The sequence below is a fragment of the Psammomys obesus genome, unplaced genomic scaffold, assembly GCF_907164565.1.
Source record: "Psammomys obesus unplaced genomic scaffold, mPsaObe1.curated_primary_1811, whole genome shotgun sequence".
Classification (NCBI taxonomy): domain Eukaryota; kingdom Metazoa; phylum Chordata; class Mammalia; order Rodentia; family Muridae; genus Psammomys; species Psammomys obesus.
In genome coordinates, this window is record NW_026591560.1 from 1195648 (window position 1) to 1223157 (window position 27510).

The 27510-nt window shown below is 55.4% G+C and overlaps 2 protein-coding genes across 30 annotated transcripts in view; both read right to left on the bottom strand.

The window, feature by feature from the left end:
* Positions 1–7427, bottom strand: part of Nrxn2 (neurexin 2) — a 109390-nt gene extending 101963 nt beyond the window's left edge. For all 22 annotated transcript variants that reach the window (XM_055610372.1, XM_055610367.1, XM_055610366.1 and 19 more), the window contains exon 1: positions 7236–7427. The gene's annotated coding sequence lies outside the window, so the exon portion shown is untranslated. The remainder of the gene's footprint in view (positions 1–7235) is intronic.
* Positions 7428–10969: 3542 nt separating this feature from the next.
* Rasgrp2 (RAS guanyl releasing protein 2) lies at positions 10970–27434 on the bottom strand. 8 transcript variants are annotated; one of them, XM_055610408.1, is made up of 17 exons: positions 27244–27288; positions 24910–25051; positions 24148–24287; positions 23665–23717; positions 23174–23305; positions 22241–22391; positions 21863–22036; positions 21633–21749; positions 19790–20071; positions 18800–18877; positions 18459–18581; positions 18074–18189; positions 12989–13130; positions 12757–12793; positions 12225–12401; positions 11359–11420; positions 10970–11199 (listed from the first exon to the last, which is right to left on the bottom strand). In XM_055610408.1, the coding sequence occupies exons 2-16, from the start codon at positions 24980–24982 to the stop codon at positions 11362–11364; spliced, it is 1854 nt and encodes a 617-aa protein (XP_055466383.1). In that variant the 5' UTR covers positions 24983–25051; positions 27244–27288; the 3' UTR covers positions 10970–11199; positions 11359–11361. The 8 variants fall into 8 exon arrangements, with proteins under 8 accessions (XP_055466383.1, XP_055466389.1, XP_055466388.1 ...); XM_055610414.1 differs by lacking the exon at positions 27244–27288 and adding an exon at positions 26092–26139 and having other exon boundaries at positions 23665–23727; positions 24185–24287; positions 24910–25056; XM_055610413.1 differs by lacking the exon at positions 24148–24287 and having other exon boundaries at positions 24910–25056; positions 27244–27434.
* Between the last annotated feature and the right edge of the window lie 76 nt (positions 27435–27510).

The window sequence follows — 27510 nt, forward strand, 5'->3', positions numbered from 1 at the left end:
GCTTAGAGGGCATGAGGAGAACCAGAAAGCTACATGGGAGGAAGCTGAGCTATAAAAAGAAGCAGGCGAGGCTGCACTAAAGAGCCACGGTGAGGAGATGTCCAGAGAGTGACAGGAGGGCAGGTGGCTGGAGAAAGATGGGCAGAGAGGGCTCGGAAGCCCTGAGTAGTGGCTAGAAAGACTGAGATACAGCTGCAAAGCCAGTCCCCCGTCAGAGCCTTTTCACCCTGCTTCTGGCTGCTGTCTACCCAGAGTCCTACAGGCTACTGTGTGAGGGGGGAACCAAAGTATCCTGCTCCAGCACCCCCCAAGGGCTGCCCCTTGCCAGTGAGGGGGAAGATAGCCAGGCCTGCAGCCCCCATTCCCCTGCAAACACTGTTGGTTATATATAGCGAGCCACTGCCTCTCCTCATTGGGTAATGGAGATAATTAGCATGCACGGGCTAATTAGCCAATCAAATTAAATGCAGCACCTGCTCCCAGCCTGATTGACGCCCTCACACCCCCCCCCACACACACACACACATGCACCCCCCAGCTCAGGGCACAGGCAAGGGACCCTGAAGCTGGAGAAGAGAAAGAGCCAAAGCTCCTCTTCTCCAGAAGGGGCAGCCCTGGTGTCCAAAAGAGACCATCCTCCCCCTCCTCCTACCCCTACCCCTCCTCTTCCAAGGTCTCAATCTCGGTCTGGCCCAGTCTTGCCTCTTGTCTGCCTCTTTCCTAGCCCCCACCCCCACCTCCAGACACTATTTGGGGGAGAGAATTAATTAGCTATTGATTTCCACTGGTGGAGGGAATGAGATTGCGTGCTGCTGTCCACTCATACACACACACCCCCAACTTGGGGGAGGGGGTGTCTCTCCTCCACCCCACCCCTACCCCGGTCCCCTGTCATGCTCACAACCCAGAGCCCCAGCCCTCAGGTGAGGCAGCAGAGGAGAAAGCTTGAGGAGGGTGTCTTGTTCTGCCTGCCCAGTCAAGACATGGAAAGAGGCTGGATGGGTAGTGGTGGGTGGTGGGGAGGATCCCCGAGGCTGCCAAGCAGAAGCCTGGAGCCCCAAGCCAGAAATAGGTTATCTGGCTGGAGGGGCGGGTACAGAATGGTTAAGAGTCCAGTAAGGGGTGACTCCAACTAGTCTGTGTGTAGAGAGAATAAAGAGTGGCCAGGTGCAGGCGCCTGTGGGTCGGCAGCTGTTGGGAGCAGAGGCTGGGTTTATGCAGTGCCTCTAGAGAGTGAGGGCAGGGTCTGGCTTGCAGACTCTCCATGTTCATTGCTCATTCTCCTCCCAGCTCTGCAGTTGAGGCCTCCTGACTCTGCACCAGGGTCAACCAAAAGGAAGCCCATCCCTCCTAGAGTCCCCTCTCTGGGGACCCAGGGACCCTTGGGACAGCTTCAGGCTTGCGAGGAGGCAGAAACAGCTAAGCAGAGCTAAGCAGACACCTGGGTCCTTTCCACTTCACCTCATCCCACAGTGCCTGGGACACCTGCTGCTCTGGGATCCTCCCTGCAGCCTTGCCTTTGGCAGGACCAGGCTTCTGCTGGCTCCACCTCCAAATGCCTCTGCTCCCAGCATACAAGCGTTCCTGGATGTGACAGCCTTCCTCAGGCCTCAGCAGCAACCCAGGCTCCAGAGATCTACTGCCCTGCCTTGCACAACTACATCAAAATAAAGGTGTTAAGGGAGCTGGGCAAGGCAAGGCTCTTCTCCTGGGCTTTGTACCCACAGTATCCAGGCACTGTCCCCTCAAAACACATGCTTTTCCTCCAGTGCAGGAACACTGGCCAGGGGCTCTTGCCTACTTATAGATGTCAATGCAGTACACCCTGCCAGTCCTTTCTGGCCAGAGGCCACTGCTCCTTGGGGGAGTCGATCTTTCCCACAGCATCACAAGAGTCGCCATCCTGTCATCGCCCTAGTACCCCCTACCCACAGACAGACTCAGGCAGGTGGCGCAGTGTGGGAGGAGGTGGGGTGGGGTGATTTCAGTGTTCTGGGGGGCCCCTGTCTACCCCCTCCTATTCTACCTTCTCCTAAAGACAACATTCCCTGTCCCTCCTGATCCGCATAGCCTCCCATCTTCTCACACCCAGGCCGGCTCCTCTGCGGCATGGGAACTGCAACTTTGGGGCCCCCCATTCTGTGAGTGGACAGGTTGGACCCTTGAGATACCACCCTATGCCTCTGCTTGGCCCTACGAAGCGGTGTCGTCACTCACTCTCGCAAACAAGGCAACAAATGTGAAGGAGGGTAGAGGTCAAGCGTCTACGGGTCCCAAACTCAATGGCATTCTTCAACCTTGCACTGCCCACCTGCTGCCAGACAAGATCTGAGGCCCCCAAGCCTACCTGCCTTTATTCCGGCCTTCACAGTGGACAGACTCCAAGCCAACCTCAAGACTAACCCATTTGTGGGGTTCATTCCACCTTTTTCCCTAAAGCGAATCTGACTGGGCTGGAAATATGGCTCAGCAGTTAAGAAGGGAGTGCGGGCAGAGAGTGACACAGAAGAGCAAGACCAGAACAGAGTTCACAGGCCTGTTATTCTAAATACTCCCACTGGACCAGCCGATCATAACCAGCTGGACTCTCCTGCCTGGGCTCTATAATTCCCAGTTCAGACTGAGCAAAACGGATGCCAATTCCATATCCACCTAGCCAGCCAGCAGCCTTCTTCCATTCAGCTGGCTCTCTGGCCAGCCCCCACATACACACACACACACACACACACACACACACACACACACACCTCCAGCCTTTCGAATGCCAGCCTCTCTCTGATTCTCCCCTGCTCACGCCAGCTGGGAGCGAGACAGCAGGGGCCTCCCCCGGGTGCCGGGTAGGAAGAGCTGGGTTTACACACATTCTGGTGGCCCCAGAAGGCAGCCCTCGGACAGGTGGGAGAAGAGCGTGTTTTGAGGGGGCAGAATTTGGCTCAAGCTCTAAAGAAATTTGCCGGAGGTCCAAGCCGTACAACGGTGGGGTAGGACACCTCAGAGGGGGCGAGGGATGAGCTCCCCATCTGTGGAGGTGTGCATGCTGAAGAGGGATGACTGCTATTCAGAGACACTGGGCGTAGGAAGGGGATGGCTCTTGAGTCATAACAAGGGGACATGAGACTGTGGCCCAAGGTACCCTTAGGTTCATAATGGTTTCTGAGGACACTTTCCCTGCTAAAGCCTGACAGGATAGACAGGCTACAAACAGTTGCTGCTTCTTTTCCTGCTCCCCCTTCTAGCCCTGATGGCCTAGTCAAGAGGCCCCAGACAGACAGACATCCAAGCCACAGCCTCAATGCACGAGCCCAGCGTCTAATGCCAGCTTTACCTCTATCAACCTGTGTGACCTTTGGCAAGTTAGCTTCTTTGGGCCCCCATTTCTTGAAGAATAATAAAAATGTCGTCAGCATCAGAACATGTGTAAGAGTGCAGCCTAGCTGAGATTTCTGCAATGTGGAAAAGTGTGTGTTGTGTTAATGATTATTTCCAGAACCTCTTAGCCTTTTACAGTTTGCAGCACTGCATGTGCCTGGTAGTTACTCTAGTCCTTGCCAGAGCCTTAAAGAACTCCCCTAGCTCCTCTTGCCTAGAAAAATGGGAGAAAGGACGAAGAGACCTGTAGACAGGGGAGCATGGAATGCCAGGACTTGTGTGCTCGCGTGTCCCTGGAGGTGATATATGCATGCCTGCCTGGAGAAAAACAGCAAGGGGCAGAGGACAAGAGTGGCAGCCAGAGGTGTGTGTGGCAAGGCTATTGCCGAGAGGGTAGGGCTCTGGTGATGGGCGGGCTGGGAACTGAGGTGCAAGGGGATGACTTGATAGAATGGAGGCTGGAACACGAGTCTATGGAACCTTGGGGGTGAGTAGTGGGAGGGGTGAACACAGAAGGCGTCCCTGTGCCATGCAGAGCTGGAGCACACAGACCTGGAAGAGTGCACCCCGGTGATGCGCCCCGGAGGGGACAGATGGCTTCCAGGGGTGGCCTCACGAGCAAGCCTGCTGAAATGCTCTTGAAGGTGTCTGACAGGTGTGTGTGCATGCACGTGTAGGAAAGGATATAATAATGTTTTGGTTTTGGTTTTGGTTTTTTTGTTTTGGTTTGTTGTTTTTTTTTTTTTTTTATAATGCCTGCTGCTGCGCCATCAAGATGGCTCGGGGGTTAAGGGTGTTGTTGCCGAGCCTGACTATCTAAGTTTGAGCCTCAGTATCTAAATGGTACAAATAGAAAACCCAGTCCCGCAGGCTGTCCCCTGACCCCTACATATGAGCCACGGTGCACACAGAAATGAAAACATGAATGTAAAAAATATTCAAACATCTGTTGCTAACAGGGAGCTTTCTGCGTGCCTGAAAAACACACCAGATGAAAAAGTCAGGCGCACAGTAGGTACCTGCTAGATACAGTTGCTGCTACTATGATTGCAGTCATCACAGTCCTTTTGTCCAGGCCTGAGACAGCTCTCAGACATGGTATGGGAACATACCGTTTTGACAGATAGGGAAACTGAGGATCACTGGTGGGCAAGGCACAGTCCATGAAGCCTCACCCTCTTCCACCCATATTAAATGGTGGCAGTGACAGAAAACAGCACTGAAAATGTCAGTAAAGTGTGCATTATTGAATGAACTTCAGCGAGCCCACAGGCCTGTCAGTGTGGAAGAGGCCGGGACAGAACTACACAAACAGATGGGATGACAAGGGGTGGGTGGTGTGTGAGGACACACTTCTGGGAGTCCCCGTGGGGGCTAAGTAAGAGCTTGGACTGAAGGGACCGACATGATGTCTCCAGTGTCAGGCAAGCAGAGGACCTTGTGGGGGGGACAAGTGCTGGAGCAGAATTCAAGGTTCTGTAGAAGGCCAGGTATGGCTGAGGGCAAAGATGACCTGGGGTGACTGTAGTCATGATCACATAGGAGTAGGCCTGGGGTTTAAGAGTGTTCTGAAAATGCCTTCAAGACAGGAGAGTGACAGAGAATGAACTTGGGGGAGGGTCATACAGTGGGGGGTCAAGGCATAAAGGATGTGATCGGACAGCCGCGGGCTAGGGTGTACACGCACAGACCTGGAGTGAAATGCTTGCGACCCAGTCTAGCCTGTGGTGCGTATCATGTGGCAGGCAGAGGTTGCCGTGTCTGGGAAGGTGTGCAGGCGTGGGCGTGTGTGTCCAGGAGAGGAGGCACTGCATGGCAGGAGGGCAAGTGGGTCTGAGATGTCTGTGAGCCTGGGATGACCGACAGTGACAGAAGCAGTACGTCTCTGAGGACAGGGGTTGGCCATGCTTTGTCAGAGGACCTGGGGGCCTTTCGGGGCTCCAGTGTGTGTCATGTGCTGAAGCAGGACTCCTGGAGGAGGCCTCTGAGCCAGGAAGAAGGTGGCAATCTCTCTGGGCGGGGAGAGTGTGGGTGGTTTGCTGCCAGGGAGTTGTATTGTAGACGCAGGTGTGTGTGCCCGTGTAGGTGTGTGTCTGGGGTGGGTGCCGCCGAGCGTGTGGATCAGTGTCAGCATCTGTCTGTGTCACTGGCAAGGATGGACAGAACAGAAGAGCTGAAGCTGAGGAAAGACTGGGCCTGGAGAGGAATCCCTCAGTGAGGCCCTTCCTCCCAGGAGCTGCTGTGGTGAGGATTCAACCCAGGCCAAGCAGCAACTCCCCAGCAGCCACCGCCAGCTGATCAGTCCCGCCCACCCCTGTGCGGCTGAGGATGGAAGGAGTCTGAGCACACTTCTCCTGGCAAAGATAAGGGGTCTCCCAGACCGACCGTCTCCCCTGGCTGCAGAAGGAAGTGGCCCCGGTTCTGATGTGCCCATCCCCGGGTTCAGGGTAAGAAGCTGGGACCCTGAGTAGCTGAAGCACCCACAAAGCAGAAGGCCCTCCATGTAGTTAACGAACTAGCTGATCTCCCTTCCTCCTGTCTTTTTTTTTTCTTCTTCTTCTTCTTCTTCTTCCTGCTCCCTTCTCTCTCCTTTTCTAGCAGGAGACGGAGGATGTGACGCCCTCCCCCAGAAGGAACGCCCAGACACTGGGAAGGTGGACAAGAGGGAGGGGCAGAGATGACTGGAAGGTCTTTGCCTACCCCACTCCACCCACAATCTGTGCAAAAACAAGGGTGCCCGAAAGCCGGAAGTAGCCAAGGGGGCTGGAGACTCAAGACCTACCCTCTCAGATTTACTGGAGCATTATAGAGCTGGGCAGCCTACCTTTCACTGTGGGGCACCAAGAAGCCGCCCCTCCCAGCCCTGCCGGTTCACTAAGGCCCTGGATGCCTCTCCTAGGGCTCAAGGGGGGGATGACAGCAAAGGTGACTGTAACAGCCCAACAGCCCCCACAAAGCCAATTTTATTCCCAGAAACCCACCCAGGGTCCTTGGGCTCATACTCCATCCCAAAGAACCCGGGACAGACTGCTCCTTCCTCTGGGGGAGAAGGCTGGAGCGTGAGAAATAGTCCTCACCTCTTTGCGGTGGGGGAGTAAGCCCAAGGCCCCCGGAGCTTCCTCTCCCCCTCCAGCACTCTGTGACCAGAGCCCTACCGCTGCCCTCAAGTACATTCTCACCCAAGCAGAGCCCCCTCCTACTGGTCTCCCTCCCTGTCACCCCCAGCTTTCCCCAGCAAGCTTCTCTTCTCTCCCTCAGGCCCCCCATCTTGTCCCTGTCACAGACTCATCTATGCCTAGAGCATCTTGGCATCTCCCCCTCTGCTCCCTCCTGATAACCTCCTCTCCCCTTGGCTCCCATCCCCCAGTAGAGCCTTTTCTTCAGAGGTTACCCCCAGACCTCCCTCTCTACTTCTCAATCCTCTCCCCAGACTGCCTCCTCTCTCACTAAGACCAGTGTTCCTCCCCTGCAGACCCTTCAGACCACAACAGCTCGCCGCCTCTCTAGTCCATCATTGCTTCCAGCTGCTAGGACCAGCATAGACTGGGGAACCCCCCACCCCCCCCCATTTCAGAGCCCTTCTCACAGCCCTATGGACGCCCCTCCTTCACGCCCCGTCCCTTCCCCCAACGACCCTCCCTCACCACCTTCCATTCGCTCCAGCTCAGGGCCAATGCCCCTTCCACAGGGAGTCCCCCAACCTCCCCCAGCGGCTTCGCCTCCTCGCTGTCACCCAGCCAGCCCTCTCTGCTCGGCGCCCCCGCCCCCCAATCCGTCCTTTCAGCATCCGCCGCCCCCTCCGACCCGCTCCCCTCCCCCGATTGGCTCCAGCCCCCCACCCGTCTCCGCCGCAGCCCCCCCCATACCTGGTTCTAGGGGCGCCAGGAGCTGAAGGGTGGGGATCCGGGCCTCGAGACCGCTGGGTCTCCGGCAGGTGACAGATCCAGGGCCAGCGGTATCGGTCGCCTTGCGCCTCTAGGTCCCCGCCGCGTCCCCGCCCGCCCCGCCGCGGTGCCGCTCCGAGGAGGATGCTCTGAGAGTCAGGGCGGCTGCTCCCGCCGCCGCATCCCTGCAACACCGACTGACGGCAGCATCAGCACCAGGATCCGCCCCCCAAGCACGCGCATTGGACCACGCAGCGCTGACGGACGAGCGGCACGGCCAATGAGAAGGTGCAGAAGCCGCCAGGCCCGCCAGGCTTCACTGGCCCACCTCCCTCCTCCGCGCGGACCCAGGCGTCCCGGCCCCAGGGCATCCAAGCTGTTCCCTCTCAGGACCTTTGCCCAGACATCCAGGCCTCTTAACCCAGCAGGTGCCCTCTGCATCCTCAGTATCTTGGGAATCCAGGGGGGCTAGCTCCCTCTCCCCATGATTGGGTTCTTGGATTCCACACCCACCTGCCCCTGCCGGCGGGTTCCGAAGATAGTGTCCAGTGTTGGGACAAACCAAAGGAGAGGACTGAACCCCGACTTGGGGCACCGAGAGAGCAGGACCCGGAGTAGGGCCTGGGCCGCAGTGCCCTCTGCTGGCTGCGTCCGGGGCTGGCTTGGGTTACCTGGAGCCAAGGAAGCCTCCCCCACCCCAACCTCCAACCCGCGACTGCTGGTGGCTTTTTCCAGTCACTCGCAGAGACCCTACCCATCACTGTCCCGGTATCTTCTAGCTGGGAGCATCAGGAACTGAAGCGCTAGGGGCTTTACTAAGGATAAAGCTGGTGGAGGGGGCGGTTGGGGGGAAGCTGAGCTAGAGACAGAATAGACTTAAGGGTATGGGGTTTCCCAGCCCAGACTCATGGGAATCCCAGAGTTTGGAAGCAGCCTGCCCACCCCTGTGGAAGGCTGGGCCGGGGTAGGAGGTTAGTGGCGGGGTTGAAGCTACTCACGCCTGGTTGCTGAGCGCAAGGCTGATACCATCCTCCCTTCAAGCTCCTACCCCTAGCTGGGAGTTTCAGAGTGTGGTACTGGGGTGCAGGTCTTCTGCATTAAGAATGTCTGCATCGTATCTGTGTCAGGGTGTGAGGAGGGCGCAGCCCCCATTCACTCCCTCCACTGAGAGAAGGTAAATCCGTGCCTCGTGTGTATGTATACCACTAGCTGAGTTGGACACGGGGCTTCTCAATGAGGCGGTGTTTGGGCGTGGGCGTGGCCGTGGGTGTGTGGCAGTCCATTTTGCCAGTTCGCTCCAGGCCTCTGATTTCCGTTACAGGCCCTGTGATCTGCACAGCTGGTAGCAGCTGGCATTTCCTTAGCCAGAGGCAACATGCAAGAACACACGTCCAACCACTAACGTATGCAGATACACACCGGGACACACAGCCTCGCACACCTATCCGTGTGTGCCCAGCGTTTAACGAGAGACACAAAGGGACACTGCAGAGATGCCCCGCCGTGGGTAAGTCACCACAGGGGAAACACACTTGCTCAAGGACCTGCACTCTTGTGCACGCACGGGTACCTGTACAAAAGAGGGCAAACACACCCCCGAGGTGCTCACAGGGGACCTCTGCCCGTGGAGTCACCCTGGCCACGGGAAGGCACTTTGCAGAGTGGTCAATTCCTGAGTTAACGGATGTGAACACCTCCTTAGAGAGGACCTCCTTTGACAGCCTGTGAGGGGATAGGAGAAGACCTAGACACAGAGGGTATTTCCTGGGCAGTGGAAAGGGAGATTCCTGAGCCAGGGCCTAGGCTCAGGGCCTACTCTGACCTTGGAGAGACCCTCAGCCCCCCCCCCCACTTGCCAAGGCCAGTGGAGGAGGCAGAACAGGAAGTGCTGAGTCAGGGCCTCTCTGATAGCCCCCCCCACAGCCCACTACCACACCCATCCCCTTCTGCCCCTCCTCCTGCAAGCTACACACACACACACCAAAATGCAGAGGGACAGACAAGCTGGTGCAGTGACCCAGTGACAACGCTCAAACCCAAGAAATCTGGCGGGAGGGAGGGGCGGGGAGGCCAGGGTGAACACCGCTCTCCTGTCCCTGCCCTCAGCTTTTCCCATCAAGGGCGGGAAAGGTCGCTGGAGCCTGCCATACCTCCCTGCCCTCCCCTCTAGAAAGAAGGTCCAAGATCCAGACCCCTCATGGCACCTGGGCCCCAGCACTTCAAGATACACCCCTCAGAGACACAGGCTCCCACCAGTGTGGGCATTGGTGGGAAGCCCTTAAAGCAAACCCCCTTCTGGGCAGGTACATGGGCCAATGGGAACACACAGGGAGGGAAAACCCTGCCAACGCAGGGCTAGGACCACCACACACATGCGCGGGCACACAGCGTGTGAAGCCCAGACATCCGTTCTGACAGATCTGAAAGACAGGTACATGCGGCATCCCTGATGGGGCAGAGCTGAACGCCGGGCCACACCACACACTGGGAAGAAGCCAGGCAGGGGCTCGGGATGGGCTGGGGAGCCGACCAGGCTGCAGGGATGGAGGCAGCGGGAGGCAGGCTGGCAGAGCAGGAGCGAGCTGCTCTTCACAACACAATCGCCGTCTGTTGTTATAGCAACTCAGCCCCCAAATCGTGAAACGGATATTACAGCCTCAAGAGAGGGAAGGGCAGGAGGGGGCTGAGGACAGAATGGAAAGGCAGTCAGTGCAGGGGACTCAATGAGGGACCGGACTGAAGCTGATCCTTGTGACAGGAAAGTGAAATGACCCAAAATAAGGACTAGAAAGCCAGGGGAAGTGGAGTCATAGGGGTAGAGATGGGTAGGAACTGGAGACGGTGTATTCTTCAAGGAACCTGAGGCCACAGCCAGGTCAGCAGAATAGAGTGATGTGCAGGTAGGGAGTTGGAGTGCTCCTTTTCTACACCAAGACCAAACCAATGGTTGCTTTAGGGTACCCTGAAGTGTGGAAATCTGGGGGTGTAGCTCCCAGTGTTACTGTTACCTCCTGACCCTAGGGGAAGCCTGGTCAGGCTCTTGATCCTCTGGGCAACCCCAACAGACCACCCTCCTGTCCCCAAGCAGCCTTAGGAATGGCCTTGGCCTCACTCAGCTAGTAGTAACACCCACCCATCCCCAAGTTCTCAGTGCTGCAAGCTCTGGAGGGAAGAGCAAGCTGGGTTAGGAGGCCTCCGGAGCTGAGCAAGATCAATATGCATTTCCTCTGGAAGTCGCTGTCCTTCCAGCTAGAGGCAGCACCAGGCCAGGAGGCTGCACGAGCTCAGCCCCCACCCTGAGGCACACCAGCCCCAGCTGCTGGCGCTTCCCACCCTCCTGGCTCTCAGTTCTGCCTCCACAGCTAGTACCCTGGCTTGCCCTCTCCCTCCTGCAAGGAGCACCCTGTCCCTGGAGTATGCAACCAGGGCCTCAAAGAATTATCTGGAAAGCAGGGGGAGTCTTGCTTATGGGCCGAAAACTCTAGTTGCACCAGACCCAGCAATTCTAGGGTGAAAGACCCACTAGTGCCAAGGCTCAGATCCCCAAGATTCAGGACTCCCCCATTCTAGACCCTTCCCAAGAGTCTTTTGTTCTGAGGTTTTCTGCTTCTAAGGCCTCATCATCCTCAGGTTCCAGATGCACGAGAGATTACAACCTGTCCAACCTATGGAATTCTAGACCCCAACAGTATAGTTAGAAGCACAACATCTGAGGATTTTAGGCTGATGGTCCAGGTTAATTATTCGGGCCTTTTTATTCCATCTGGAAAATACAAATATTCACAGGAGTCTGTACAACCTTAGGGACACCAGCCCCGGCCCTGACCTCAGTGCATGCCACCCTGAACCCCCACCCTCAGCCCCAACTTTCTGCCCCGGAACCCCAGGCTCCCTTCTCTGCTCCAAGTCTTTTCTCCAAGGCAGGATGAGTCCTTGAGAGTCACAGCTGGGAAGAGAAAAACAAAAAACAACAACAAAAAAAAAAAACAAACAGATGTTGTGGGAAAGACAACCCCCTCATCAAATGGCCCACCTGCCCAGGCCCTTTCCATGTGCTAGCCCTCTGTGGGGGGCTCCAGTGGTAGTTGGCAAAGGGAGGACTCACCATCTACAGGTGTATGTCAAACACCCCGTCCTCCACTGCCTGCACCTCCTCTTCTCGGATCTCTGTGGAGAGGGATGGGAGAGTGGGCCACAGACCCAACCTCGGATCCCTATGGCCTCAGCAGCTATCTCTGATCACAAGAGGCTCCCATCCCTTCCTCATCCTGGAAGCAGACCCATTCTCCAAAAATCAATTCTTGGAATGACCAAACGACCCCATTTTTTGAGGCTTATTTCTACATTGCCTTCTGCCGAAGCTCTTCCCACTGCCGCTGCAGTTTGCTTAAACGTCGATTTTGCGTATATTGCACAGTTTAGAGCCCAGAACATCTGAAGACTCGCTGCAAACACTTTTCTCTTTTCTATTTTTGAGGACTTACGCCAAGCCAACTGATTGTGGTCAAATTGCCTTAGACCTCAGTTTAACCGTCCTCAGGAAAATAATCATTTGGCAAATCATCATTCAGCAAGCTGATCGAAACCAACAGAGACCCCCTGAGAACCACCTAGAGGTTATGAGGGAAGGGCCTTTTATAATGACAGGCAAAAGGAAAAATGCAAATGATTCCCGAACTCCAGTCCCCCTTACAAAACGGAAGTGCAACCGAAGATTCTGAAGCTTCCTTATAATTAGGGTGCAGACCTTTAATCCCAGTACTTGGGAAGCAGAGCTGGCTGTCTCAAAAATAAATTCAATCAGGGCCTCTCTCTACCCCACCCTCAGAAAGTCAGGCGCTCTTTGGGCACTTTCTGGCACTCTTACCTATCCAACCCTTCCTTACCGCCCCACCAAAATAAGAGAATCATGCTCTCTGAACCAGCCAGCATCTTGAATAAATCAATAGGCCTTCCGGGGGACCCTCTTACCTGGGGGCCGGGAGCTGCGCCTGCCTGGGCGAGGCAAGGAGAAGCTGAAGGCCCGATGGTGGGTGTGTGTGGGCGAGGGGGAGGGGGCAGAACCCTCCAGGCTCACGCTCTGGGCCCTGCGGCGACACTCCACTGACAGTCGGTCTTTGCACTGTTTGTGGCAGTTCACACCACAAGCTGAGGGAGGGGAGAAAGGGAACCAAACAAGGACTTTAGGTCAGAGAGCTCTCTATCACGTCCTTCGGGCCTGTGCGTCCCTCAGGGCTCTCTGCTCCTGAGAAACCACCCCATCAAGCTACAAGCTCCCTCACACCGGACTATGCCCTCTCCAAAGGTGCTCTTCCTAGGCAGCTTGCCTCACCACAGCCTCGTAAAGGATAAGCCCCGCCTGTCAGTCAGGATGCCTCTCTGGTTACAAAGCATTTCACTTCCTGGAAATTGCCATCAAAATAAAAATCCCTACCCCAACAGTAACTCTCCTCCCCAAACCTTGGTCCAACAGCGAAGCCATTCTCGTTCCATCTTATCTTACCTCTGCATTTGAGGCCCTGCTTGTAGATGCCCAGGATCTGCAATAAAGGAAAGCCATGCTTGAGGGTTAGGGTTTTGTAGGTCCAGAGAACAGGGCCTGGGGTCTAGGTGTATTGCAGGTTGGCTGGAATACAGGCAGGGGCGGGGACGGTAGAAGGGCGGGGCGTGGGCCGACAGGCCAGGTCTGGAGGGGTGGATGGATGGCGCTGCACGTCTGGACAGGGGACGCTCACCAGAGCTTTGCAGTGGCGGCAGGCGACAGGGCGTAGCGAGTTACTCTCCTGGAAGTTGTGTACGAAGCCCATGCGGCCGCCCAGCACCGAGCTGGAGCGCAGGAAATAGGAGATCATCTCTTCCCGGCTGATGCAGCCATCCCTGGTGGGCGTGGGGACACCTTAGCCCGGGTCCTCCCCTGGGGAAAGGGCTGGCCTCCCCAGTCCCTGGGTCGGAGGGAAACATCTCCACCCAACTCCTGACTTTGCACCTTCCGTGAAACGGACAAGAGGACACTTAGCATCTGCCACTAACTAGTGTGGACTTGGCCTAGTCATTTCCCTAGGGTTTCCTCCTCAGGACAAAGGGCATCTCGCAGGTCGGGTGTCAGCTCCAGAGGCTGGACGTCTCCGGTTCCGAGGTGTGCGCTTGGCCACACCTCTAAACCTGCGGGGCCTGAGGACTAGGGGACTCTGAAGAGAATGGAGCAGCTGTGCCAGTGGTCGGGGGAGTTTTCTCCAGACGTCCGCTTCCCAAGGGCCCCTTTTCATGTAGAGATGTATTTTAGACGCCAGAGTATGTGTTCTGGGGTTGGGGTTGGGGGTAGTTCTTATCTCTTGACGGGCATGGTGGCGCATGTCTACAAGGCCAGCCAAGTCTACACAGTGAGTTTCAGAATAGACAGGGCTACACAGAAAAACTGTCTCAATACTCCCACGCCCCAACAAAAACTAATCTCAGATCTACTTCTCAGCCTTATGACCTGGAGCAAGCTAATCTCCCTCTGCCTGTTTCCTTATATCCATAGAGGCATAATCCAACTTCTTGTGCCTCTGGTATTGCTGAGGGTTAAGAAAGAAAATTCAGCCTGGCTGTGGCTAGTTGGAGCCTCGGTCAGTTCCCTTTTCTTCTATATTTTTACATTTTAACTTGAGATATTCTCCCCTCCTCCCTGCTTTCTTTCGTCAGCTTGTTTTTTTGTGACAGGCTCTCATTATGTAGCCCTGGCTGGCCTGAAACTCAGTATGTTCCTGGCTGGGATGGAACTCACGGAGATCTGCCTGTCTCTGCTTCTCAAGCACTGGGATTAAGAGCCTTGAGTCGGTCAGGCAATGGTGGGCCACACCTGTAATCCCAGCACTTGGGAGGCAGAGGCAGGTGGATCTCTTTGCGTTTGAGGCCTGCCTGATGTACAGAGTGAGGTCTAGGCCAACCAAGGCTACACAAAGAAACCCTGTCTCAAAAAAAAAAAAAAAAGAAAGAAAGAAAGAAAGAAAGAAAGAAAGAAAGAAAGAAAGAAAGAAAGAAAGAAAAGAAAAGAAAAAGAATGTTCTGCCTTGCTACTTCTTTGAGACCCGGTCTCCTTAGGTGAGGCTGACCTCAGACTTGCTATGATAGCCAACAACTCTGGCTTTGGACCCCTCATCCTCCTGCCCCAGCCTCAGAATCTGGGCTCCTTGGATTGTCCTTGTTGGTGATAGACAACAGGAAGTCTGTCACTCCCTCAGCTGGCCCTCATTTGAAACTTGATGTCCTGTGATGTGAGGCTAGAGAGCTTTCATCTCGATGGGACAACTAGTGATTTGTAAGATAAATAGTAAAATATAGACTCTATATGACATATGCAAACTGCGTGAAAACCACATTCTCCCGGAATGAGACACAGATGAGCACATAAAATCATGAAAGTAAGATTTAAGGATCATTTTGTGAGCAGAGGGTCTTTCTATGCATCATACATATCCAAAAAGCCATCAAAGAAAAGGTTGACATATCAAACTCACAAAGCTTTTAAAAAATATTTATATGGAAAAAGACAACATCAGTGACAGGCAGGAAGAAAATATTTGCAAACAACACTCAACAGCAAAGGGTTAATATCCATTAGTACACATTCTAAAAATCAATGAGAAGAAGACTCACAAACCCAGCGGGATGACAGACAAAAGAATATGTACAATTAACGGAAGGAATATAAGTGGCCAATAAACATATGAATAGATAGTCCCGGACTGGGTTGAAGAAATGCAAATTAACAAAGACACCATTTTCCAACTCAACTGGCAAAACCTTAGGGCTTATTATAGCCTCTGCACTTGGCAAGGAGGTTGAAACGCAGGCACTTGGCCATGGCTGATGAGGTGCAACCTGGTACAACCTTCTCTGAGGTCAGGTTGGCAGTCTCTCCCTCCTAACTTAAAATGTGCACTATTTGGATCCAGCCATCCCACTTCTAGGAATCTCTCCTGCAGAAACATTGGACCGAGGGAGTGGAGGCAAAGACTTTCCCAGCAGCACGGCAGCTCTGGACCCGTTTACAGGTCCCGCAGCTGCAGGAGGCACAGGTGAAGGGTGGCTAGCCACGCAGTGCAGTCCTCTAAAGGAGGGCTGTGTGGACGCCATAGCGTGGTGGCTGGACGCTTACCTGAAACATGTAAGCCCTGGTGTCGATACCCAGAACCCAAAATGGACAGATAGATCATACATACATACATGCATACATACATACATACATAGCACACGCCTACATGAATCCACATAGAAAGATGTGTGTGCTATAGCAGGAAGCAAACACAGGAGCAGGCCTGGATGTAGCTAAGGGATAAGGAGCTTGCCTGGTATGCATAAGGCCCTGGTTTCAATACGCAACACAGAGAGAAACTAAAACGTGGGCTGTGGTGATTCAGCCCTGGAGTCCCAGCACTCTGGAGGTTAAGGCTGTAAGGCCAGCTTGGGCTACAAAGTCCCCAGTGAGCCTAGGCTAGAGTGAGCCCGTTTCCAAAACATAATGTAAGTAAATTAATAAAATAATAATGAAATTAACCAATTTTTTTTTTAATGCATAGATGACTTTGTAAGAGATCGAAACCTCAAAGTTCCAGAAACAAAGAAGAACAGGGAACAGAGTGTGATGGCACACAGCTGTAAACCATCACTCAGAGAAGCTCTGGAGGCACCAAGGCAAGAGACTCAAGAGCTCAACACCACTCTCGGCCTCAGAGTTAGTTCCAGGCTGGCCTGGTCTACACAGCAAGTTCCAGAGCAGCCAGGGCTACACAGGGAGACCTTGTCTCAAACAAACAAAAAACTTTTACAAAGAGGCGGGGGATAATAAACTCAAGAGAAGCAGTCAGCCGGGACTGAGTTCCATGAAAGGTGGAGATGAGCCGCAGGGCCCTATACATGCCAAGCCTAGGATCTACCACTGACCAAAGCCCGGGGAAATGGCCTCTGCTCTTTATGAGCCCAGTACTGGGGTTTGGTGGCCAGTCAGAGGTCTGAGTTTACATAAGGTTGAGTCTTAAAGGCTGAGGGTCCATAAAGCTGAGGCCTCCAGGGCTATAAAGGGGCTTCACCCCACTGAAAGAGCCCAGAAAGAAAAAAACAAAACAAAAACAGACAAACAACAACAAACCCCACCCACCAGCCCAAAGAGGAAACATGGAATTTCTGTTGCAGTTGGGCGAAGACACAAAGCTACCAGTGGAAGCAGATTCACACATGAATCCTGTTTATCCATGAAACACCCTTCAGACCAGAATCTACATCCAATTTACATGGATGCCAAACAGGATGGAAGCAGCCAGGCATGGTGGCATACATCTGCGATCCCAGCACCAGGAAAGGACTGCTTTGAGTTTGAGGCCAGCCTGAGATACAGTATGTAATGAATTCAAGCTAACCTGGGCTACACAATGAAGAAAAGAACGTTTGTTTACTTTGGGGCCTGCTGAGACAGGGTTTCTCTGTGTAGAACCGGTTGTCCTTGAATTCACAGAGATCCACCTGACTCTGCCCCTCCCCCTAACCAGCGCTGGAATTAAAGGTTTGTGCCACCACTGCCCTGGTTTTGTTTATTTTTGTTGTTGTTTATTTATTTTTTTTTATGTGCATTAGTGTGAAGGTCTCAGATCCCTTGGAACAGGAGTTACAAACAGTTGTGAGCCTGCCATGTAGTAGCCGGGAATTGAACCCGGGTCCTTTGTAAGAGCAGACAGTGTTCTTAACCACTGAGCCATCTCTCCAGCCAGCTACCACCACCACCACCTCCTTTTTTTTTTTTTTTTTTTTTTTTTTTAACATTTGCTTACTTTAAAAACTTTGTTAATTTATTTTGCTATCTGGATTTTGTTATTGTCATAAATTTTTATAATGTGGAAACCATAATAATAAACTTTTTTTTTTTTTTTCAGACAGGGCCTCCTCTAGCCCAGGCTAGCTTCAAATTTGCTATATAGTCAAAGATAACCTGGAGCGTCTGACTCTCCTTGCTTCCACCTCCCCAGCACTGGGATTCCAGGAGAGTGTTCCTATGCCCCAGTAATCAGTACTAGAGATGAAACCCTGGGCTTCGTGAATGCTAGGCAGATGCTCTCCCAGCTGAGACACATTCCCAGTCCCCAAACCACATATTTTTTAAATACAGGTCACATTTAAAAATAAACCAACCTGGGATGGACTGTAAATTTTGACTGTTTTTTTGTCATCTCAGCAAAAATGGAGCGTAAACATGGTTACAGACGGCACATTTAACCTGCTTCAGAGAGCCAGATGTTTTTCCAAATTGTCAGCATATGAATTGTGGATAAGCAAGTGGTTGCTGCTAATTACGGCCTTTCTTATCTGTTCATTAAAGCCAGCTACCCAGAGGCTCAGCTTCCCCACACTCCTGGCAGCTGTGAGCTCCGCAAATAAAATAGTGTTCTCTTTGCAAGCAAGGCTCAGGTGGGGCTCCCCCATTTGTCCAACCTATCGAAGCAACACTATCCCTCTATGGCTGGCAGCTTCCTCCCACCCCAAAACACCACAGCCAAGCCTGGTGCTATGGTGCACACCTGTAAATCCCAGCAGAGGCAGAGGCAGAGGCAAGTGGATCTCTGTGAGTTCGAGGCCAGCCTAGTCTACAAAGCGAGTCCAGGACAGCCAAGGCTGCACAGAGAAACCCTTTCTCAAAAATAAATAAATAAATAAATAAAGTCACAGCCACTTGGGCGGCTTCCCAGGCATTGCTTTGCTCTCTGTGCATGCAGGAACTAGAGACCCAAGAGGGAAGTGGGTTGATGCCTTCCCTCTACCCTGCCCCCCCAGGCCCTAGTCCTCCTCACTGGTTCTGATCCAGGTCCCCAAAGGCGCTGAGATAAGGGAAGTTGCCCCGGATGATCTGGAACTCCTCCTGAGAGATGTGACCGTCTCCATCGACGTCAAAGTTCCGGAACACCGACTACAGAGGAACACACAGGACCAGGAGGGAGAAGAGTGAAAAGGAACCTCTTAGCCTAGTCCATACTATGAAGAGTATCAGAGATGTCTCCCCACGTACCCTCCCGGCCCTGCCTCACCAGCCCATAATGCAGCTAGCTCGCTGTGCTCTGTGCCACATGCGCATGGTCAGACATGGCACAAGTTGCAGCTCCCAGGGCGAGGCTCTGGAGAGACCAGTTTCACAGACCCCTCCTTGCAGCAGATTTCCTCAGCCTCCAGGCCTCTCACCTCCACCATCTTCTCAATGTGCTCCACCACCAGGGCTTGGTCCAGCTTAGGCTTGGCAACTGAGGTCCACTCTTCCAGCACGGGGGGCCGGGGAGGCGGGGTACAGCTCGTGGGGCTGGTTGGCTGTGGAAAGGGTTAGGTCTGAGCAAGGGCCGGAGTGGGAATGTATCTAAGGCTTGGAGAGAGAGAGAGAGAGAGAGAGAGAGAGAGAGAGAGAGCCTGCCCAAAGCCACCCCCACCCCCAGGATTCCGCTGTCAGGCAAGCAGTTGGGGGTAGTGGATGGGGCAACTCTTGTACTGGGATCCTCCAGTGCAAAGTGAGGGCTGAAGGGCTCCCTTACGGATGACTTGCAACGTGGCTCTCGCTGCAGGGACAGCTGGTACAGCTCGTCCTCCGTCTGATACTGATCCAGAGACACCTAGGACACATAGGTCTTGTCATAACCCTAGTCCCTGCTCCTCTCACACAGGAGCCTCAAACTCAGGGCCACAAGACCACCAGAGCCTCAAGTAAAAGCTAGATTCACGACAAAGGCCAGCTTAGCAAACACCCCCAGCCTGGGAACTTGAGGGATGACTCTGTTTAAAAGCACTGTCTGCTCTTCCAAAAGTCCTGAGTTCAATTCCCAGCAACCACACTGTGGCTCATAACCATTTACAGTGCGATCTGGTGCCCCCTACTGGTGTGTAGGTACACATGCAGGCAGAGTACTGTATAAATAAGTAAATAAATCTTTTAAAAAAAGAAAGAAAACACCCCAGCCACTTCCATGTCAGCTGGCCCACAGGGCAAACCTTAAACACAGCTGTCCACCAAAATAGCAGCTAAGACATAGAGTCCGACCCTGGCCTAAAGACCTTTGCCCAAAGCTGGGCATGGTCCCTATGATCCAAGCACTTTGGAGCCTCAGGCAGAGAGACCACCCTGAGTTCAAGATTAGCCTAGGCTCAAAGTTTGAGTCAGCTGGGGCTACAGGTGAGATCCTGTCTCAAAAAATCTAATAAATACTAAAAGCACTTCACTCAGGAGCCATGTCAGAAATCACCCATGTCCTCTACCAAATCCAAAGCTTAGTCCTACCTTTTGAATAACCCACTGCCAAGAGTTCAGCTCAGGACCAAGGACCCAGGCCCAGCCTCAAAACAATCCCATAAATCACACAGCAGCTTCTTCAAGATCAAACCCCAGGCTTGTGCCTCAGCCCAGTCTTGAAACCACCTCAGTTCAGTGCAAAACCTCAGAGCCCAGGTTACACCTCAGCTCCTTGTTCAGAACCCAGCAAGCCCACAACCACAGCAGATACAAATGCAGACATCGTGCCCAGCCTCACCGTGAGCAGACTCAGCAGGTCAGGATTGGCTTGCACTGGCGGTCGCAGGCTGGTCACCATGGCCAACTCCTCCAGAATGCTGAAAAGTTGTCTCATCTTGGCTCCATTGAGCCGCGTGCGACCTGGGTCCAGCCAGTCAGGCAGAGCCAGCTGCAGAGCTACCAGATCCTTGAGGTGAACGCCCAGGATGGGGAAGCGGAAGCCCACACAGGCTGCCAGCCTGCGCCGGTAGTTACTGTAGTTGCCAGTGGCTGTCACTAGTTCAGTCAGACCTTCCCAGAGCTGGAGGGTGGGAGGAGGCACATTATCACTCACACACACACCACTCAACCATCTTCCCCCCTCGGCCCTGAAATTGTGGGGAACAAGGTCAAAAGCAGGCAAGAAGGTCAACTCCTCCCTGACTGGCTCCCAACACTGCTTTCTCACACTCCAGGGGATCAAAGTTCATAGGTCATGAGTCCAAGAAAACAGCTATGACCAGCTACCATACATACAGCTACACCAGGGCCGAACACACGTTATCAACATTTAAACGCCAGCCTACTAACCAAGAAGGATGTTATTACACAGGGTGCTTGGTGATGGCAAATAGTGGAAAAAACTTAAGCTGAGCCTGGTCACATAAGCCCCAAATCCCAGCAGTGGGGAGGCAGACGCAGGAAGATCACTGTATATTCAAAACCAGCCCCATCCACATGGTGAGTTCTCAGACAGCTGGGATTACACGGCAAAGCCTTGTCTCAAAAAGTGGTTGGGAGATGGGGGCGGGGGGTTTCAAAAGAAAAAGCTTGAGATGGGGCTGCAGTTCAGTTGGCAGAGGGTTTGACCCCAGCACCACACAAATCGGGTGTGTGGCGGTGTACTCGGGAGGCAGAGGCAGCTGGATTTCCGTGAGCTGGAGGCCAGCCTGGTCTACACAGGGAATTCTAGGACAGGTGGGGCTACACAGGGTTACCCTGAATCAAAAAAATAAAAAATAAAGAAGACAAAGAAGAAAAGAAAGAAGGCTGGCAGGATGACCTGCACAGATAAAGGCTTGCCACCAAGCTTGAAGACCTGGACTGGATCTCCAGGGAAAGAACAGACCCCTGCAAGTTGTCCTCTGAGCTCCACAGAAGAGCTGTGGCGTGGGCGCATGTACACGTGTGGGCACACAGACGCACTAATTGATTCATAAAATAAATGAATTAATTTACAAAAGAGAAACAGTGCAATAAACACCAAATGAGGGCAGACTTACAATAACAGGAGACGACAAAAATGGACGTAGTGCCCCACACAACAAAGCCTCTCCCCTCCAGGTGGAATAAAAGAATCCGAGACACAAAATCACATGTGCTTTTACTCAGAGGAAGCTGGAAAGGGACAAGAAGAGGCCCCAACACTTTGCTCTGGGATGCACACACAGTAAAACTAGGAAGGAAAGGAAAGCGCTCTTCATGAAGGTCCTGACCCTGACCCGGCCGCTTGGGCAGGGTCATCTGTCATCCTTTAAGACACAGCCATGTTTTGTTTTGTTTTTAATTTCTGAATTTTAAAAAGGTAAGACAGAGCGACCGAGGCACAGTTAATGTCAGGCTTCGGTCTCCTGCGTGCCCTTGAACACACACATGCACTATACAGACACACATAAAATAAAATAAAAAGAAGAAGTTAGCTCTGGGACCAAGCAGGCCTGGGGCCCAGCACTGCCACCTGCACTGTACAGCTCAGGCCTCTTGCTCCCTCCTCCAAGCCTCAGTTTCCTCAGCTATCCTGACAAGAGCCATCATGCCCAGACCGAAATACTGCACTGGGAAGGCGGCAACTGGCAAGCACGGGCCCCTCCCGAACCAGGCACCTTGATGGTCTCGGGGCTGACGTGGCTGTGGGTCTCCTTGAGGCGTGAGATGGAACTGTGGCTCAGGCCTCCGACAACGGCCATCAGCGTGTTGAAGTTCTGCAGCTGCAGCAGCTTCTGGGGGGGCAAACGGGGGTGGGGGGGCAGTGTGTCACCCAGCAGTCCTTCTGGAGAGAAGGGGCAGGGCCCAGTGGCCACAGGGAGACTGGGCACACAGGGAATGTGGGCACCTCTGCCACGTGAACGAAGTGTGTGATGACCAGCGCCCGCTGTGTAGCTGTGGGTTTGCTGAGGATCATGAGCTGGACCCACTGTGAGACACTGTTGAAGAGGGAGATGAATCGCTCCAGGACAGGATTGTCTACGGTGCAGCCGTGAGTCACAAAGCTGTGATAGTCCTGGAACTGGGGGCAGGAGTTGGTCTGAGTGGCCCCTCGGCCCCTCCCATCACAGCCGGCCTTTGCTCACCCTCCCACTGTCATGTGACTGACGGAGCCACCCAACCGACCATCCATCCTCAGGAGCCAGCATACCCCCAGGGCCTAGCCCTTTCTGAAACTCCCTTCTCAGCCCGCACTGCACCCCAACCACAAGCCTTCAGGCCACACCAGGATCTTGCAGAAGGAACGGTATTCCAAGTAAGTGAGATGTTCCGCCAGCTCCATAGGCTCCAAGTGATCAAACAGCAGCGACATCTTGCGCTTTTTCTGTTCCACAGGGTTCCGCTGTGTCACCTGCCGCTTCCACTTGTAGGTGGGGCTGGGGGAGCAGGGGGAGTGAGCCCTGTGCTGGAGCGCCCCTGCCTCCTGTGACCCCACTCTCCCTCAGACACGCCACTCAAACTGACTTGGGGCCTAACCAGCAGGAGCCACCACCAGCACTAACATCCCCAGGTCCCAGCAACTCCTCCGCATGCCCCCTTCACCATGCGCTCAACATACTGATGGACAACGTACTCTGTGCCAGGCGCTGTGCTAGGCGCTGGGGTACAGAGACGAGCAAGACACGGTTCCTGCCCTCGAGGAGCTCACAATCTACTGGGGGAGACAGACACAGAAACATGCCATCACCAAACAGCGGGACACATGTTCCCAGGGCTCTGGGCAGGGTCTGCACAAAGCATCTTGGAAAGACACAGGAAGGAATGGCAAACTCCGCCCGGGGGAGAGCAGGGTGCCCTCACCGGGCAGGGACTTGGCACTTGCGCTGAGTCTGGTGAGAATGGAGGAAGACAGGACAACAGGAGCGAGCACCATGGAGAGGAGGAAGGATGCAGGACACAGACAATGGTGGGTAAACCCAAGAAGCCACAGTATGAAGTGTGTGGGATGCAGGGTAGGTAGGCCGTGGGAGACAGGGCAGAAATGTCAGGCCAGCCTGCCAACCGCAAAGGGCCTAACAGTTTGGAAGGTGACAGGGAGCCATGGAACGTTTTAAAGCGAGAGAGTGACATGACCCTCACTCATTCAATTGAACAGACATTTATTAAGCCACATGGTGTAGCATGCTGAGTGCCCCCGAGCTCCCCTCCCCCCACGCACACGCTCTCGATGTCGATGAGGCTGCTGTGCCTGCGGCTCCCTTCTTGGTCTAACAGGGCTTTCAGCTCCTTGATCTGCTCAGCCAGCTCTGGGTTCAAGTCAAACTCTGCCGGGAATGCTGAAATCCAGTACCTGGTGGAGGGGAGGCACAGTCAGGTCACCTGAGGCGGTCTTTCCTTTCCCCACCACCCCCAGGCGGGCAGGCGAAGGCGCTACCAGGGCTGTATTCACCCCCAAAGAGTGAGGCGAAGCATCTCAAAGCGCGCTCTGTCTGACCACCCACGCCCACCCCAGCCCCAGCCCTCCCAGCTCTTTCGTTCTCCAACCACAACCCCAACACACATCATCAGAAAATAATGAGGCCAGCGGCACACCTGGACAGTGTCCACCGGCAAACCCGCATGGTCGGGTCCCCTGGGTGCTGTCCACTCCTGCAGCCCACGTGAAGCTTGAGAAAGGTAGCAAGAGGAAGGGCCAGGGCCCAGACTCACCTGACCAGGTGACATGTTTTCACCTGTAGAGAATTGGAGTTGTCCTTCCGGGACTGCTGATAGGTAAAGGAGAGTTAAGGCCGACAGACAGAATGGAACCTAAGGCAAGGGTAGGGGCAGAGGGCAGGACCTGGGCTCGGAGGTGTGGGATGCTTTGAACTCCGGGCAAAGCCTGGGCTCCAGGAGAATGCTGAGGGTGAGGAACAACCTCTGCAGGAGAGGCCATAGATGGTGGTAGAGGGCTGGACTCCACCATCGGTGAAGGGGAGGACCCGGCCTCAGAGAAGGGCAAGAGGAGGCCCCTGGGCAGAGCAGGGGCTGATCCCAGACCTCAGGGGAGAGAGAGGGCAGGTACAGTGTCACAGAAGAGTTAAAGTCTTTGCTCCACTAAAGGAGCCTGGCCAGTGTCTGAATTGTGGGCTCCAGGGCCTGCACTCCAGGCTCCAAAACCCTGAGCAGGGGAAACAGAGTGGGCTCACTGACCCCACAGGCGCGCCTGAGCCATGCCCGCCAAGGATATAAGTGGAGCAGTTTCGCTGCCAGCTGAGAGGAAGGTATGTACCAGGGGTGCATCATGAGAAACATGCGCACCAGCTGTGGATCCCGCACCTTTCCGGAGTCATCTGCTCCAAAAGTCAAAGAGAACACGACTGACCCTTGGTCCCAAGGCTCAGATGCCTAAGCCTAGTCCGCAGTCTGGTTTCAGGTCCCTAGGTCTGCACTCCCCACCCTGCCCGCCTACGGCTTCTCCCAGCACTCCCAAGTCAGGAGTGCAAGTTGGGAATGAAGTCTGGGTGGGCAAGGGGTACCGCAGGATCCAGGAGCTGGATGCTAGGAGTAGGGGAGCTTGGATCAAGCCCATCCTCGGGAGGGGAACCAGCTGGGGCGGAAGAAGCCTGGGTTCCCCGGGGTCAAGAATCCAGAGGTCATTTCCTGAGTGCTGGGGGAAGGGGCACCCCTTTCACCAGATAAACCAACCCCCATCTACCGGAAACAGTTCCCAGGCTAGAGATAGAGTTCCTCCGGATCCCCTAGGGAGACAGATAATGCCCCTCCCAGGTCAGAGTTAGGACCCTACGCCCCCTTCCCTGCAGTCTGAATAAGGGGTCCATTTGTGACATCCCTCTGCAAAGGAGGAGGAGCTTTCATTAAGTACACTGCAGGACAGAAGCCTGGGTGGGTCCTGGCCAAGGGTTTGGCTCAGGCTTGGGCTGGGTGTGACCCCTCATGCTGCATGCAACTCACCAAAGGCTTCGATGCAGCCTCGAAGCAACTCCTCCACGGTGCAACCCTTGTCCAGGTCCAGAGTGCTCGCCATGGCCGCCGGTGCCTATGGGCTGGACCCAAGCTACGTGGTGAGCCTCCCACGGGGCCCCGAATCCGACCCCTGCCCTGGGAGAAGTAAAGTGGGAGTCAGCAGAGGCCCGCGGGGGGCGGGAGGGGGAGGCGCAGGAACGGGGCGGAGCGGGAACGCCCCCTGCTGGGCATGGGCGGAGTTGCTTGCTGCTACCACTCCCCGGGTTAAACGGTCCTGCCCCGGGATGGTGCAACCCGCTAGTTGGGAAATAGACTAGCCAAGAGGCTTCCGGTCCACCCGCCTAGTTTCGGGAGGGCAGAAAGGCTCTACGAGAATAAGGGACGGGTCCGGACCCCAGGTGTTAGTTGGTGCCCCAAGCTTCCTGGCGGGTCCTCCTCTCCTGGCGTTTGCTCCCCACAGGCACCTGCAGCACCCCGCAGCTTGGCTCTGCGCTCCTCCCGCTTCCCCTCCCTTCACAGCCTCCCTTCCCCCGCAGGGTTATTTTGAGAACCCAGTGCCTGAGGGGACCTCGGAGGAATTTCTCCCCGGGATGGAAGGAGGGAGGAGGGAACCCAGGCGTCCTGCCTACATCGCCCCCTCCTGGGCTCCCTGAGTGGGAGGCGGGGCCGAAGCATCCCCCAGGGGCCTGCCCTTGGGGAGGAGGGCTGGGGAAGAGAAGAACATTCCTGGGGCGGGGGTGGGTAACCCACCGCGGTTGGGAGGTGTCAGTAGGAAGCCAGAGCCTGGGAACCGCGGACTCCCAAACCCACAAGTACGAAGGTCCCGGGAGTCCCGGCTCAGCCCTTCCAGAATTGGCATACATCTTTCCTGCTGCATGGTTAAATTTATGCAGGAGAGCTCCGGGTAGAGTGCTCAGAAGGGGCCACCAGCGCCATTGGGGTGGCCTTGGCCTGCGTGACACCATTAGTAACCCTGGTCACCAGCGGGGACTATAGGTCACCATGCAGGGCCAAGCAACCTTTTCTCTAGACAAGTTATCTGCCGGAGGCCAGTGACCTACATGAAGTGCAGGAAGACCCTTTACACAGACACCCACCCCCTGTCCTGTCACACACAATGGCACCCGCGTCCCATGCACGCCTGCAATGAAAACCCTCAGCCACACGTACCAGCTCCTTTCCTCCAGAATGCACACCCGACCGCGGTTCGCCTCCCAGGCCTTCTGTTCATTTGAACCAGCCCAGCCTCTGATCCTCCTGCCACAGTAGCTCTGACATCCGTACACGCGTGCACACACGCAAAGACAGTGCATCTCCACGCATGTACACTCCCCCCCACACGCACATACCCCCGGGGTTGCGCACACACCCATTCCGCCGCCCCTCCCCCTTCGACCATGCTCCAGGGCATACAGCCCCAGCAGCCGGGGTTCCTTACACTCCTGGACCTTGCCAGAGCCTTGCCCCAAGGAAAGGGACCTGGTCCCTACACAAACTCCACCGGGTTAGGGAGTCCTCCCGAGGACTTCTCGGAATCCTTCCCTCTAACTCTGTTGCTTCCTTGCCCGGTGACCTTGAGAATCTTTTGGCCTCTCTGGACCTCAATTTTCCCATCTGTCGAATGGGGACTTGCAGGAAAGGGCCTGGTAGAGACCTGTCAGGCGAGCCCCGGTGTGCCGCGGACGCGCCCCCTCCCACGGGTGGTTCTGACTGCCTTAGCCCCTCCGCCAGCTCTGTCCTGATCCACCGATTCCCCACCCACCCGCAGTCTTCTCCCGCCGGCCCCTAGGAGATCCCGAGGGGCCGCGCCCTTCGTGTCCCACGCCCCGCCCGCGCGCGCGCGCTCGCTCGCTCACTCACTCTTGGGACTCGTAGCGCGGAGCCCGCACCCAGCCCGGCCCGCGCCACCTCCGTGCGCTCCCGGCCCGCCGGCCTCGCTGCGGCTGCGGCTGCGGCTCCCGCCCGCCCTCCACGCCGCGGCCCAGCGCCCCGCCGCCCCGCCCCCTCTCCGCCCCGGCGCCCCGCGCCGCGCCTCCTCCACCGGGGACTCCCCCTCTCGCCCCGCGCGCGCCGAGCCCTGCAGCAGCTTAACCCCTCCCCTGCCGACCCAGGACGCAAGGCCGCGGGCGGGGGGTGGGGGCTGCGCCACCAGTGTCGTGGGGACCGCGTGCGGCCAGCCCTCCCCCACCCGGGACACCCCCAGCCTCTGCCCCCCGCCTGGGTGTCGTACGGAGGAAGCCGGGAGGGGCAGGAAGCGGACTGCGGTGGGGAAGGGGCGCCCCGCCCAGCCCCCCGGCCCGGGTTCCTGTTTTCGAGACAAACCGTTCCCACGGGGTTCACCCTGCCCGGGCCCGAGCGTCTTCCTGCGGGCGGCAGAGGCCCCGGCCCGGTGGAGGTCGCGGGCGTGGGACTGCGGGTCCTTGCGATGCTCTGGGGGAGGGGCTGGGACAAAATGCGAGCTGTTTTTTGGTCGAATGGAGCCGCACGGAGCGAGGAATGAATGAATGAACACGCGGCTCCCTGGGCACCTAGGCTTGCTGTCTAGAGATGAGGCAAGGGGCACCCCACTGGGCCAGAGAGAAAGGGGCA

Bases quoted from the DNA above. Each gene is read 5' to 3' on its own strand.
- Rasgrp2 (XM_055610408.1), bottom strand. From the start codon at position 24,982: ATGGCGAGCACTCTGGACCTGGACAAGGGTTGCACCGTGGAGGAGTTG. The intron at 23,718-24,147 runs GTCAGTGAGCCC...ACCTATCAGCAG, and splicing joins GGCTCAGGCGCGCCTGTGGG to TCCCGGAAGGACAACTCCAA. The intron at 22,037-22,240 runs GTGTGGCCTGAA...TCCTGCCCCCAG, and splicing joins GTTCCTTCTGCAAGATCCTG to TTCCAGGACTATCACAGCTT.